This window comes from Calidris pugnax, unplaced genomic scaffold (genome assembly GCF_001431845.1).
Source record: "Calidris pugnax isolate Ruff unplaced genomic scaffold, ASM143184v1 scaffold22, whole genome shotgun sequence".
Taxonomy (NCBI): Eukaryota; Metazoa; Chordata; class Aves; order Charadriiformes; family Scolopacidae; genus Calidris; species Calidris pugnax.
In genome coordinates this window covers 853,113-868,047 of record NW_015090763.1, presented here as the reverse complement: position 1 = coordinate 868,047, position 14,935 = coordinate 853,113, and the positions used below count along the sequence as shown (strand labels likewise).

Sequence of the window (14,935 nt, the reverse complement as noted above, 5' to 3'; positions counted from 1 at the left end):
TCACTTTGAAGAGTTCACGGTACACAAATTAGATAACAGTTGTCACCAATTGTTCGGGGTCTATGTCTGCTGTATTAACAAAGCATCGTTACACACAGAGCCATGCTCTGGTTTCCCATGTTTCTTTTAGAATTCACATGTTAATTTAATTCTACATTTGCACCAAAATCTCCGTAAGCTCATGAAATCCTCCCAAATCTTTTCTTTTTTTTTTTTTTTTTTCCCTGAATAACGGAAGACATGAGCTGTTTTTTAATTCCCAATGTCACAGACTGTACACAAATTATTAAGTTCTCAATTCAACTAGCTAGGCAGGGGTTAGCAAAATCACCAAGAAATGGTTGATATTTCAGAATCTTTCCTGAATAATAAGGATGAGAAGATACAGCATGAACATCCCCCTTTTTGTTTTTTGTACATTATTACTGTCATTTCTAAATAAAGCGTAGGAGTGAATTATTCCAATCAACTTCCCAACGGTACACAAAACATAAGGCAGCTCTGTAACTTAAATAGACCATAATGCCGTGGGAGTTAATGAAACATTAAACCTCTTGACACATGGTGTGAGGGAAAATGTGTTAGAGGAGATAGCTGCAAGACATCCAGCACCATATTGCAGTGAAAGATTTATATTCCCATGAAAGGAGGCAATCTAATACATTAAAGTCTATATTTAAGTCTGAAATACTATTGCTAAGCAGCAGTGGTGGAAAACATAACTTATTTTCATTAAAGGTTTCTCAGATTGTAAGCAATGAAAGTAAAAGGTTTATACCTCCACAATAAATAACTTACTGGCAAAGTCACAAGAATGCCCGGTTGCCTCATTGAACACTCTCTTGCTTACAACAACCTTCAGGATCACTGCAAAGTCTCTGAAGGTTAAAGGATGAATGATGGAGAGAAGGCCATAACCTTCACCTCATCACTGATCCATCCATCCATCCATCCATCCACCAGTACCAGGATTTGGTAATTTCTTCTCACGATGCAGTAAGCTTTATGCATGGTCTCCCAGAAATGAAACAATCACTAATAAGATTAAAATTGTTATGGGCCACCGAGTCATATCTCTGAAGATGAAAATTACTAGAGCAAAAGACTGCGTTGGTGACTTTTAGAAGATGTCGTCTCAACCACAGAAAATGTCACAAAGCTTATGGCTCTGAGGAACTTGTGGCCCTTCTTGGTGATAGGCGAGGGCAGACGACTGGACTGTATACTCCAAATATCACTCCACCAGGCTAACTCCTTTCAGATGAAATTACTGCTAATATGAAAATGGTGAGATAGACTAACCACATCCCTTCCATCACCATCACAGGTATCAAGTTTGGAGCATGTGAAGACACGGATATTGACAAATAACGTTGCTGTTTTCAGCTCGAAGCTCATCTCATTAAATCAGAAATTGAACTACCCCTTTGTTTATGTGTTCACAACATCAATTTCAAGAGACTGAAAGCAAGGACTACAATGCACTGATCACTATTTAATAGACAGGACACTCGAATAAAAATAAAAAAGTCAACTACCTCACTCTCCAGAGTCACAGCCCAGCACCAGTGTGCACCCTGCAGCAATTTCACCTCAGACACGTCTGCAGCGCTGCCACAACAGCACCCATCCCAATTCTCACACAAATAACGTTGCTGTTTTCAGCTCGAAGCTCATCTCATTAAATCAGAAATTGAACTACCCCTTTGTTTATGTGTTCACAACATCAATTTCAAGAGACTGAAAGCAAGGACTACAATGCACTGATCACTATTTAATAGACAGGACACTCGAATAAAAATAAAAAAGTCAACTACCTCACTCTCCAGAGTCACAGCTCAGCACCAGTGTGCACCCTGCAGCAATTTCACCTGCAGCGCTGCCACAAAGGCACCCATCCCAATTCTCACAGCACCCATCAATGCAATGCTCCAGTTACACCAATGACTTTCATGCACAGACTATAACTTCTCCAGCTGCAGCAAATCAGACACCACAACCCAACCATCTCAGGCGCTTGAGCATGCCCTGAAGTGCCACATCTACACGTTTCTTAAATACCTCCAGAGATGGTGACTCTACCACCTCCCTGGGCAGGCTGTTCCAGAGCCTGACCACCCTCTCAGTAAAGTAATTCTTTCCAATATCTAATCTGAGCCTCCCTTGCTGCAACTTCACACCAGCTCCAACACCCCAATAACAGCTTCAACACCCCCAGCTCCCTCAGCCAGTCTTCACAAGGCTTGTTCTCCAGACCCCTCACCAGCTCCGTTGCCCTTCTCTGGACACGCTCCAGCCCCTCAATGTCTTTCTTATAGCAAGGAGCCCAAAACTGAACACAGCTCTCAAGGTGGGGCCTCACCAGTGCCAAGATCAGGGGGACCAGAACAGCCCCAGTCCTGCTGGTCACACTCTTGCTGATACATGCCAAGAAGAGCATTAAGCACAAAATCAACTAAAGTTTCCATCACACTTCTAAATTCCTTGGCTGTAAAATACATTTCATTCTGAGAGCTCATAGATACCAGAGTCAGCAGTTGCATGACTAACCCAATTATCAGTGCCCTCGCACACTCTCTCCCTAGCCCATGACAGTGGCTCAAGAATCCAAACTCTAATTAGAAACTGTCATTTATCTTCCCTGGCCTGGCCAAGGCACCCAGCAGAGCTTTGGATGTTGGTTGCTTTAAAATTTATCATTACATTAAAATAAAGTAAAAAGATATGATGAAAGAGAGAAAGTTCTGCATCTCTCAATTCAGCTTCTTCAACTTTAAAGATCAGTGAGGCTGGAAGAGGTTGGTTTCTGTTCTCTCTGGTGGGGAGGATCCAGCTGCGCGTTTGTTGGGAGTTGGTGTAGCACTGTAAAGTCATCAAAGAGTCCAAGGCAGCCAATGAGAGCAGAGCTCTGCATAATCTGTGTCCAAAAACTTATGATTAATATGCCAAAGCGGGTTCTTAGAGGAGCTATCTTACGCCGAGGTTGAGGGGAGAGGACAATGGGCTGTGATGAGGCATTGTTCACAATCACGGCGTGAACCCGCGACAGAGAATGGATGGTGATGAGAAGGTGGGTGCTGGGCCATTACCATGCGTGGCCTCGCTTGCCACCGTTCTCTCTCCTGGTTGTACACCTGTAGTACGGGAAGTGGGGTGTACAGAGGAAAGCCAGTATTTGATTTTCATCAATTCTGTATGATTTTCCATCACTCTCAGGTCCCTCTGTGACAGAAGTTACGTGCGTGCACTGCGGTTTGTTTTACAGAGGTAGAATTTCTACTCAGCCTTTCACAGACTTTATTTTCTCTACATGTATATTCATATATTCTTTGATATACTCTGCACTGGTACCCTGGCAAACCGTGATGCAGCTCCTTTTCTCCAAGCTTGTCATGTAACCCATAATTCAACGTGCACCTGCATACTTTATTTAATAGTGCCCACAACACATTAAGCATCTCATCACTAGTGTGTTCAGGAGGTGACACAGGACACAGCACTCATGTTTCCTTTGCCATTGGCCCCCTTTATTTTAAACATCATCAAGAAAAATCTCCTTCATGCCTGATATATTATTAAAGAAACTAAATAGCTTTCTCCATCATTAGTACATAGTAATCTAATTCTTTCTTGCCTGATGGTTCTAGAGACCTTAACATACAAGGCTGCAAACAACATAAAAAAAGACACAAAACGAACCTTCAAAAGCAACTTACCTCTTCACCAATCTGTACACAATAAAAAAAATGCACTGATGGAGTCAGCAAGTGATTCAAAAACCTCTTACCACTACCTGACTTCTTTTTCTTATGGCTTGTACAGAAGTGAGAGATGAAAGGGAAAGGAATTAAATCTACATTTTAAGAGTTTGAATTCTGACCTCCAACTTCAGGTCCTAAACAACTCTTTTTGATTTATGGCATCAAATAAAATAATGGGCATATATTGTCTACCTTTTTAAAGATACATACTTTTCTGTACTATTTCCTTTCCTCTTTGCTTTACGTCAAAGCATCAAATAAAATAATGGGCATATATTGTCCACCGTTTTAAAGATACATATTTTTCTGTACTATTTCCTTTCTTTGCTTTACGTCAAGAAGTAGTTTTCTTCTTGCCCTAGATATCTCTTCACTCCTATATATTTTTTATTCTCAAACTCCATTTATCTCCTGTGATCACTAGCTCTGTGCAATCTTTCCCCTTATCTATCAGAAGTACACAAACTCTCCTCTGCACCTCCCTCCAGAAACGCAGATACCATCACACTCAGGGAAATATGTCTCCCTTAATGATCACAAAGCTCTTCCCTCTTTATGGTGGGCAAAGCATTTTACACACTTTCTGAGAGTAAAGATTTTAGTGACGCCATATGAACCCATCAGAGTACAATACTATGTACTCCTCTAATACCAGATCAACACCACCACAATCATACCAATCATATGACACAATTATTATAAAAGCCATTGTTATAATTTTAATAATACATGTGATGGTATTGATCTGAAGGAAAAACAGCCCCTTGCTACGCAGGCAAATTACAATCTATATGAGTCCACACCTTTGATGCCAAAGTCACAATTCTCTTCAATTTGATGTAAGGTATTTATTGACAAATGATCAGAGTTATAAAAAACTCACCTCTAACTCTCTGACTATCTTGATGATCGACTGTTGAGACTGTGCAGCGTGTTTTTCCTTTACTAAGCCCTCATTTTTGAGTTCAAGTTCTTCATTGGCTCTTAGGAGGTTCTTGTACTTATTCAGGAGCTCCTGCAATTCTGCATCCTTTTCTTTGACTGTTCCATCAAGTTTCTACCAAAAGAAGATAATGAGACAGTTGTACAAAATTTATTCTAGTTGTATACTGCAAAACAGAGAAACCAACAGAATTCAGGAGAATATCCAAGGATGATCTGACATATGTTCTTCACATACCTCACAAAAGAAAAGCTCAACTTCATGTAAGAGAAGCAAAAAAACCCCAAAGCTTTCCCCAGCTATCCAATGCTTTAAGTACTACAAAATGCAAAGGCATACACCTTGGTGCCCAGGTACAGAACAAGCTCAACTATTACTCTTTGCATTGTTGGTTGAATCCCATCAGTACTTTTCAGGGTTATATCTCCAGTTGTAAAAAAATTGAGCAGGGGTCCATTAGCATTCAGGCAGCTCCCTCCTCATGTACATTATTTTGAATGGGTTCAAAAGAAAGAAAACAGAAGGAAAAAAAAGAAAATATTTCAGTATCTATAGCTATTCCTCAACTTCTAGTTTCTGCACAATAAGCTGAAAATCATAGGTACTTCAGAGCTTTTAAACTATCTTACCACAACAGTGAAAATTCTACATAAGTACCAGCAAAGCTTTCTTCCTCCTCTGTCCACACGCTTCATAAAACCCTAACAAGAAATCTCATTGAATGCCACACACTCTATAATTATATGTCTGTTCTGCAAATACAGTATTATAAAGTGAAGGATTATCATCAAAATCAACAGTAATTCCAAATAGAAATGTGATTTTGTAATAATTCCTCATACAAAATCAGACGATAACTTTCCATTTTTCATTTCAGCTGAAGTCTCCCCACCTGAAGCTGCAGATCCTTTTGATTGACGCTGTCTGTCAGCCGCTTGATAACTAGTTCTTGGCTCTGCAACTTCTGATTGCTTTCACTCAAAAGAATATTGTAATGATGTTCAACTGCTTTTTCTTTCTCAGTCATTTCACCATGTAATTTCTCTAGCTGATTTCTAAGGTCCTACAAAAAAAAAAAAAGAAACCGAATGTTTAGCAATTCAACTTTTAAAAAAGTTTAACACTAACAACCCACATTATCAGCTAAACTTTCCATTGCTTTACATTACTCATACCACTAAATATTCTGGAGTATGTATTTTATGTATTTAAGCCAGCATCTTTCTCTTGGCATCAATGAATACAATTAAAGAAAGAAAACTTTTAGATGAGGTGACAGTATTGTCTTCAAAAAATCTAGGTTGTTACTGTTGAAATGCTTTTCATACAGAAGGACTGGACTCCGAGGCTGTTAGGAATATCGTTCACGTAGATGTTGTCGCTGTCAGAATGAACACTCACTTCTGAGTCAATTTACTCCCTTGCTAGAAATAGGAGAAAATTGGTTACGGGTGATTCAGTTTGTCATTTGCTCTTTTTCTCATCACACCATGAAAATTCTTGCACTAACATTGTATTACTAGTTACTTTTGCATCAAACAAAAGGTCAGAAATGTTAAAACATTTTCTTTTGACAAGGGCACAAACTTCAAATGACCAAACAGGTCAGTCTCACGATTAGAAGTCGTGAGCAGAACTTGATCTCGATTATGGCTCTGTTAATTATCTCCTGCAGCTCCAAGCTTAGTTGCATCATATCAACACCTTAATTCCCCATCAGAGAAACATCCACTTCTTGTCCATTTTGTTTCTAAAACACAGAAACAATCTCTTTCAATAGCCTTACACAGTAGCAAGTCCAAAGGACCCTGAGATTATAGGATCAACAGGGACTACTGCAATGTAAAAAGCAGGATCTCCTACTTTGCAGGTCACACACTTGACACACACCACAACTACAGCTTTCTCCTCTGCACTCCTACAGATCCTGTTCACTTCATGTGAAAATCCACCCTCTGAAAATCCAGCCAGATATGGGGTTTCAAAGTCTGACTACCTTGAGTTCCAAGCAGTAAGACCAAACAATTCTTATTCCTTGCATTTTGCTCTGAACTGGGACAATCACTAAATCGATGGAAACATAAGTTATTAGCATGTAATTAATAGTCAATTCCCAGTTACAGAGGGGAAAATGCACAAGAGCACAAGGCAGTACAAAAATCCACAATGTGGCATCTCTGTCTTTCCAATTTCTCTCCCACCACCACTATCTGTTGCTGATTTGTTGGCTGAAGGAGGCACAGCCTGCACACACACCAGCCTTGGTTTAAAAGCTTTTACTCTGCAAGAAGATCTAAAGCATTTACTGCACGGATTGTGTGGAAAAAGAGAAGTAGAAATTTGTAATAAAGGAGCTGTTGTTTAAAATTAAATAATTAAAACTTACAGAAGACTTTATACTATCTAAACTTCTCTTCAGACCCAAAGAACCAGGTAACACATCTTAAAACAAATGTTTTCCATTTATTCCCAAAAGGGGTCCATTTGTGAAGTATCATAAGCCCTTTAAATAGTTTGCACATATGGTAGTCACCTATAAACTTTACATTTACCTCCACTGGGATTTAAAATTCAATAGTTGTTTCTTATTCTAAGCACAAAGAAATAGTACTAGTGACACTTTAATTGCAATCTCTTTACAAACTGTTTTATGTCCTTTTCTTGACTTAATTACCTTGCTTCATGCAGGTTCGCATCAAATCTTTAACATCATTTTACTACTTCAGTGTTCTACTTCTGTTTATTTTGCACATTAAATACAAATTGTCATTTACAATGCCTTTTGCTTAATTTTAGCTTCATTAGCGGGATTCAGCGAAGAAACCCCTAATAGCTCCCAAAAAACCTCAAATGTTATTCGGTTTCAAAGAATGATTAAGCTTAGAACTTCAGTTCTGTAAACTAAGAAAGTTAATTTCTTCAGGACCGAGAGCACTACTTGCTTAACTAAGAAAAGTGAAGAATTGCAGAATCAGGTCCAAGCTCTGTCAAACTCTCAAATACGTTTCTATTTCTTCCCAACTGCCAGCTATAAATACAAAGTGCAGCATAGCACAGCTCTTTGGAAAGCAGCACAGCTCTTTGGAAAGCACCACAACGCTGCGAGAACCGCAAAGTCTTCTGGCTTGAAGCTACAGAGCTCTTCAAGTGGGTCACACTCAGCCTATTCATGTACAACACATGGACTGGAAGCCAAGGATCAACTGCAGCCTTATGAATTTCACTGCAACGCAAAGTTCACTCCTTGGCCTTCTGTTTTTACATTGGTTTTATACTATTACATCACTGAGAGGTTTTAAGTGAATACATTGCTTTTTAGGTAACTAAACATCAAAGGAACACTGGTGACCTGTCCTATCGTTTCAAGTGACCAATAGTGTGTGATTTCTCTTTATGAAAAGCATAAACAGCTTTAAGAAGAAAAGATGAGAGACAGATATAGATAGAAAAGATGCTGCTGGAACAACAGTACTACACCCCCATTATCTAATCCAAGTCCTCTTGGTGTACCACACTTGTCAGGTACATAAAATAAGCTTCTGCCTCTAAAGCAGCACAAATATCATGGTTAAGTTTACGGAAAGAGGTGGACTGACAAGGCATACGATTCTGGGAAAAGTTAAAAGGCCTGTGAGAGATTCACAATTTGCAGATACTTCGCTATTTCTGCCCCCAGAGTTCCCTAAATCCTTCCCAAAACAAGCAGGAGTTGAGACTGAAAATTATCTCCTTTGCATGAGCTAGAATTCTGCAACACACAAACCTATCCATCACTATAGCAGGTTGCTTGAACTCATTGACCACTCAAATTGTCTGGGAGAAAAAAAATCTATTGGTTTCTATACATCGAGTTGGAAGGATAATATAGTACCTACAGTTCTCAGAGCATAAACTTTGCAATTCCCTCTGCCAACCTTTTTCCCAAGAGACTTTCCTATGATTAATGATAGTTGAACTAAGAAAAATGAATGTGAAACACTATAATGTAGAAGACCAGAGCAGATGCCTCCCCCTCCTTGTCAGATGGAAAACAGGTCGGTGAATAATTAAGTCGTGAAGCTCCAAAACCTCCCTCTCAGGCTGAACCACAGGTAGGAAGACTAAATAATAAATTCCACCTAATGAGTTACTCTGCATTTCCCCAACCAACTGATCAAATATGAATGCCTAGTAAATACACTTTAATTGTCTACATTTAGGCCTGGAGAGAGAATGGATACTTGAAGTGTTTAATCATGTAAATTTGAACAAACTCTTTGATCAAGAAGCACTGACTGTTACAGACACAGTAACATGGTGGCCACAAACAATATGAAGGAAGAGCTGATGTTTATTCCTCATCGATCATGTGTAGGAATATAATGCCCAAAAGTTTGTTTCAAAGAGCTTGAAGTGGTGCTGAATCACTGCTTATCAGCAGCTTTTGGAAAGTTCAAAATTGAGGGGTTTTTTGCTTTTAAAGTTGACCTAGTAAAAAGCCAGGGCACCAACCCACCCTGAGGCAAGGATGTTGCTCAAGAACATCTGTGCCCATTGCTCCAGAGAACTCCTGACACTGGGCACAGCATGCGATTTGCATGAGCAGCTCACATGTAGCAGTCTTAGCTAATTTAGTTTAATTAACCTTCTTCCATTCCACGACAGTAAAGTCTAAATCATCTTGACAAGCTGGGTTTACAACAGGGCAGAGGGACTTTCTCTGGATCTCAAAGGTTTAGTGTGGATTTGTGTTTTGGTTTTGGTGTTGCTTTGGTTTTTTGTTTTTTGTTTGTTTTGTTTTAAATAGATATCTGCAAAAAAACAGGATTATTCCTATCACAGTGTTTGGGTTTTTTTTTTTTTTTTTTTTTTCATTGTTTTTTGTTTGTTTTTTGTTTTTAAATAGATATCTGCAAAAAATCAGGATTATTCCAATCACAGTATATGAAAAGTCATTGAGAATTTCCCTGCGAGTGAAGAGCTAAAACAGCAGTTCATTACAGATGTCAAGGGCATTTTCTAGAGTTTCGGCACATTCTTGCTCGTTTTATTCTAACAACATAGAAACACTGATAAATAGGTGTCTTGGAGCATAAATAGAACAGAATTTTAAAGGCAGCCTCATAAAAAGTTTGCATCAGATCACTGAAGTGGTTTTCTATTTGTCAAAGAGCAAAATATCACAGCATATTTTTTTACTCCCACATATCTACTACTTAATGGGCAACATTTCACAGGCAATGTTGCTATATCCAAATGTACCAGCAACTCTGAAATGGAAGCAGCTGTTCTGCGAGGAGTAGGAAATAGGTTAGGGATATAATTTTTATAAGACTGCTCATCTTTTGGCAGGAATGCTTTTCCCCAGGGAGCTAGTCATTTACATGAAAAACATGGACATAATGGAGTCAAAGAGGCTTCTGTAATACAAGTAACTTTGAATCCTCTGGCAACTCCCTACTCAGTTCTATTTTTCCTGTCTTTCCTATGCAGAGTTATATTCCAGCTCCCCTGAAAGATGAAAAAAAGTTCTAAACAGAAAAGACAGTTAAATATAAAATACTTTAAATCAATAAAATATGTTCTTTGTGGCTGTTTTACTGACAGAAGCGATCTGTTCTCTCTCTCCTTAACCTCAACACCCTGAAGAAAAATTTCAAAGCACACCAAAGATAGAGACTTAGTGACGGCAGCATAACCACAGTTGACAATCAACCACAACGCAAGTTAAATTGGGGGCAGGAGACAGGGCACAGAACTGATTTGTTTGTAGGTAAAGAGACCCCTCTGCTGGTTTTATGTGATATTGCAGAAAGAGCCATTTCCACATACACCTGCCTTAAGGTCCTTATTTAATAATTGAACCAAAACATCCACCGAATAAATACAAGCTCATTTAATCTTTCGTGTAATTAATATAGCAGGAGGCTAATCCCTAGCTGAAGGGACTCAGCCTCCGCACGCAGTCAGGACTCCGCTCGTTATGCAAATGCTGCCCTAATGGGAGCAACGGTGAGAGACTTTACAAAAATCCACGTGATAAGACACACAGGTGAGAAGTGTGTTTTATGTCAAACACTGAGCAGAAGGTGCACCCTTTTTTCAAAGGAAGAAAACAAGAAACCTGATCATTCGTTTTGTTGCACAAGCTGCACGTAGTAGAAGCAGAAGTGGTCATCTACATGACTACAGCAAGGTAAAAAAAACCCTAAACAGAATATGAAGCAAGGAAAATTAATGAACAGATACAGCACGTCATCTTTATATTAAAGTGTGATCAACTAATCCTGCCTTTGGGAATTTTACAAGCAGAAATTATTAAATATACAGCCTTTACAGTGACCCTGCTATGATAGCAAAAAGCAAGCTGAAGTTTGGCTTAAGTTGGCAACTGGCTACTTCCTCCTGTTCCGCATTAGAACTAAGAAGAAAGGTGAATTTCAGTGACGTTATTTCAGATAATGTATAGATATAGAACATGGCAAATACAGCAGGTATATAAAAAGTACAGTTGTGCACGTTCAGACTCTCCCATCAGAAAAACTGAAACCAATTGTAAACATTTACCACTTATGAAAACTAACCATTTTTTCTAGAACCTGAGACTATTGAAATTATATTTATTTTAAAGTCTTTTTCTATGCAGATTATATGCCAGAGTTTTCCTCAAGCTTCTTGGTCCCATTCTTTTGAACACTGGCTATAAGTAAATGCATTTACCTTTCCAAAAATTATTCAAGTTAAAAAAGTAAATTTGTTAGAAAAGGACATGCTAGAAATGCTAAATTATTTTTAACTGCATGAAATAAAGGAAAAAAGTGATAATAACATTAATGGTTTTGTCACTTCTGCTCTTCTGTAGTTGTGCTTCATCCAGCTCCTTCTCCATTTTCTCTCTTTCTAAATTCAAATCATTCAGCTCTTGATCGGTCCTTTTAATCCTCCTTTGTAGTTTACGATTCTCAGCATCTTTTGTAAGGTTTTCTGAGCGCAGCTCTGCTAAGAGGGTCTCTTTTTCCATCAAGAGAGCTTGATAATCCTCAGCCCCCTGAAACACAAAGCAGCATTTGAGTTCTATAAGGGTATTTTGTAGAGACGAAAGCTTTTTTCCTGTTGTGTCCAAACCCACACCCCCACACCTCTTTCCAGTACTTCAAAAATTATGGTGCGAAAATACAGTGAAGTGACAGTTACTCACACAACAGGGAAAACGTTACACTAAAAGTTTCCTCAATTAACACTAACACAGCTTTCAGTGACATCCAGCCCAGGATAACAAAGTCTTAGCTATCTAAGAATTAGACAAAGGAGCCCATAGAGCAAATAAAACCATATTATTATTATTATTGGTTCCCAAAATTAGACAAAGGAGCCCATAGAGCAAATAAGACCATATTATTATTATTATTGGTTCCCAAAGCTCTTCTTACATAAAGCCTTCTACTTTGGGGTCAGTAGTTACCAAGTCTATACAAAATAGCAAGTCTGATTTGTGCTGTTCTCCATCACATACTGTTACAACCAGCCTCCTTGAGGTTCACAAGAGAGAGGAGAGGAGCAGTGGACTACGCAGCAGGATCTACCCCCAGAGAACTGCCTTCACCTCAAGCCTGTAGCCAAGTAGCAGAGGAATGAGGAGAAAGGCTTGCTCTGTCACCCACCGTGCAATACGCATCCTGCAGCCTGGAGGGATTAGTTGTGCACTTTGTAAACCTAGAACTTTTCAAAAATAATCGAGCTCTCATAAAAATGAAAGGGTTAAAGTTACAGTAGTATTTTAAAGCAGGACATCCATCATACAAAAAAAGCAAACATAAGCTATAGATTCAATCAGGCCAAAGTGACCTGAATGAGAAATAGCATATACTTTTCTCAATAGAGCACGCTTAAAATTTGGGCTTATGTGAAATAAATGGGTTTTGAAGAAAAAGAGGTGCTTTGTGAGAACTAAACATTACTACTCCATCAGACTCTGAAATCAAAAACCAGTAGAGTCAGTATCAAAAGCTTTAGGTGAGTGCACTTCGGAGGCAACCTATCAACCTCTTCCACCCCTGCTGAGCCATGACACCACGTGGATGAACACACATCCTAATGGAAGAGTCATCACTGCCTCTAATCAGTACTAGTTAGTTTAATCAGACTTATTTTTATCAGAATTAGCTCTAGGCAAGTTGGAAAACATTACAAGAGACATTATGTTGTCTATTTTAATATCAAATTCTTACTTTCTCCCATTTTACATTTTAAGACCTTTATAATACATAAATTATCATCATAAAGTCCTTTCTCCTCCACACAGATGACAGCATTACTAAATCACATTTTCACAAACAACATTCCACTGTTTTATAAACAGAGGTTTCACATTTGTTATATAAATAAATTCAAACAAGTGTCTCACACCCAGCTCACCTCTGCTAACATGAAGAATGTGCCATTTCCATACTTTTGGGAGAAAAAATAAAACATTCATAGGTCAACAAAGAAAGTTCAATATTATCTCAGCTCCACAACTATTTCTTCTTTTTTTAAAACTCATTTTGCTTTTACACATTTCTCCCTTAATAATTCTCAGTTGATATAGATGAAAAAACTCAATAAACAAGGTAGCTAGTCTGACATTTTAACACTCTATCATTTAAATAATTGGATTTGGGCAATTTTTTTCAAATTAAGAAAAACTGAACATTTTAAACAACATTGTGCACTAATTTCCATTCCTCTGCTTTCAAAGACACAAAGTGCTACCCAGTGTGTGGAATTATGGAGAAGGGAGGAGCAGGGGTGGGGGAAGCCACATTAATTGCTCGCTTCTTACCTTGAATTTTTGGATGTGTGCTTTATGAGTTGCCTCTCTCGCCTTGGCCAATGAAGCATTTAGATCTTCAATTTCTGAAACAAGCTCCTCATTCTTTAAGTAAAGTAAAATGAATACTATGTAGAAAGAGTTATTTCCAAGGGATGGTGATTCAGTAATAGCTATCCCATCTCATTATCCATTCATCCAACTACACAAAACAAATACTTCAAAGAACAAAAACACCAAATACATCATAATAAATCTTATATAAAGAAATTCTTGTTCTTCTACAACACTCACTAGGCCGCCTATCACTCAAGTTAAGTATTTCCCATTCTTCCACAAAATCTGAATTCTGGCTGTCATTGACCTCTCCTATTTTAGCTGTCTTTATGACAGCGCCACTTACTCAACAACATCAAATACTTCTCAGACCTTGTAAGTGGTGCTCAGAGCTGATCAAAATCAGCGTGCAACTGGAAACATTCTTCCTCAAAGTTCTTAAAGGAGAAAGAATCAGTTAAGTATCTTTTGCCTCTCTCCTCCAGCCCAAGACCAAAACTCTAGATCAACAGAACTGCTTACGGACACGACAGCAATGATTAAGGACCCACTAGAAGCCTCCTAATGGCTACGGTGAGATCAGTCAAGCCCCGCCACACACACAATGCACACACTCCCCTCCCAGGGATAGTTCTACAAACCAGCAGGATCATAATCATCATACCTCTTTTTCCTTTGCTTTTAATGCAACCGTTAGCCCTTGAATGGTTTTATCCCTTTTCAAACCATTCTTCTTTTCAACAGCAAGCTCATTTTCCTTCTCTTGTAGCTCTTCTTGAAGTGACTAAATTAGATTATATGAAAGTTGCATTAACTTCCCACTAAGAGATGCTGTAACTGCACATTAATAAGTACATTCTCCCAGAGTTCTTGTACCTTATTACTCAGATTGCTAACATAAAACATAGTCCCAAAATGTGAGTTGTCAATTTATAGGTGTACATGGAATATAGTATACAAGAAGCCTAATCTCGTGGGCTGGCCATGAGTATCAGTTTCAATATTTGAAGAGCATGTCTATGCGCTTTACTCAAAATCATTTCAAAAACAAGGTGAGTCTTCCTGTCATCTGACATAAAAGAGAATTTACCAGAGGTTTTGCTTCTGTTTGAGTCAAGGTCTCTGCATGTATGAATGTGTAACAGAAGAGACCCGACCATGCACTTTAAGTAGTCAAGGAAACAGAAATAAGATTAGAACTTACCTGAATCTTTTTTTCAAAGGAATTTCTTTCATTTTTAAGCTCCATTCTAATAGCCTATAAGAACAAAACAGTTGTTACATTCAGGTAATTTCATGCTAAAAACAAATGTAACTTACGAAGCATTAAAATTAAGCAAAAGGAGCTTAAAAACCTTGGGGGCTGGGGGGGGAGCAGACAACACA

The 14,935-nt window shown here is 38.5% G+C and overlaps 1 protein-coding gene across 1 annotated transcript in view; it reads right to left on the bottom strand.

The window, feature by feature from the left end:
• Positions 1-14,935, bottom strand: part of CDK5RAP2 (CDK5 regulatory subunit associated protein 2) — an 88,895-nt gene that overhangs the window by 59,352 nt on the left and 14,608 nt on the right. Inside the window, exons 9-14 of the mRNA XM_014950402.1 lie at positions 14,754-14,807; positions 14,214-14,333; positions 13,505-13,597; positions 11,513-11,731; positions 5,597-5,767; positions 4,645-4,818 (exon numbers count right to left, since the gene is read on the bottom strand). Of these exons, the coding sequence (XP_014805888.1) occupies positions 4,645-4,818; positions 5,597-5,767; positions 11,513-11,731; positions 13,505-13,597; positions 14,214-14,333; positions 14,754-14,807 (831 nt within the window). The remainder of the gene's footprint in view (positions 1-4,644; positions 4,819-5,596; positions 5,768-11,512; positions 11,732-13,504; positions 13,598-14,213; positions 14,334-14,753; positions 14,808-14,935) is intronic.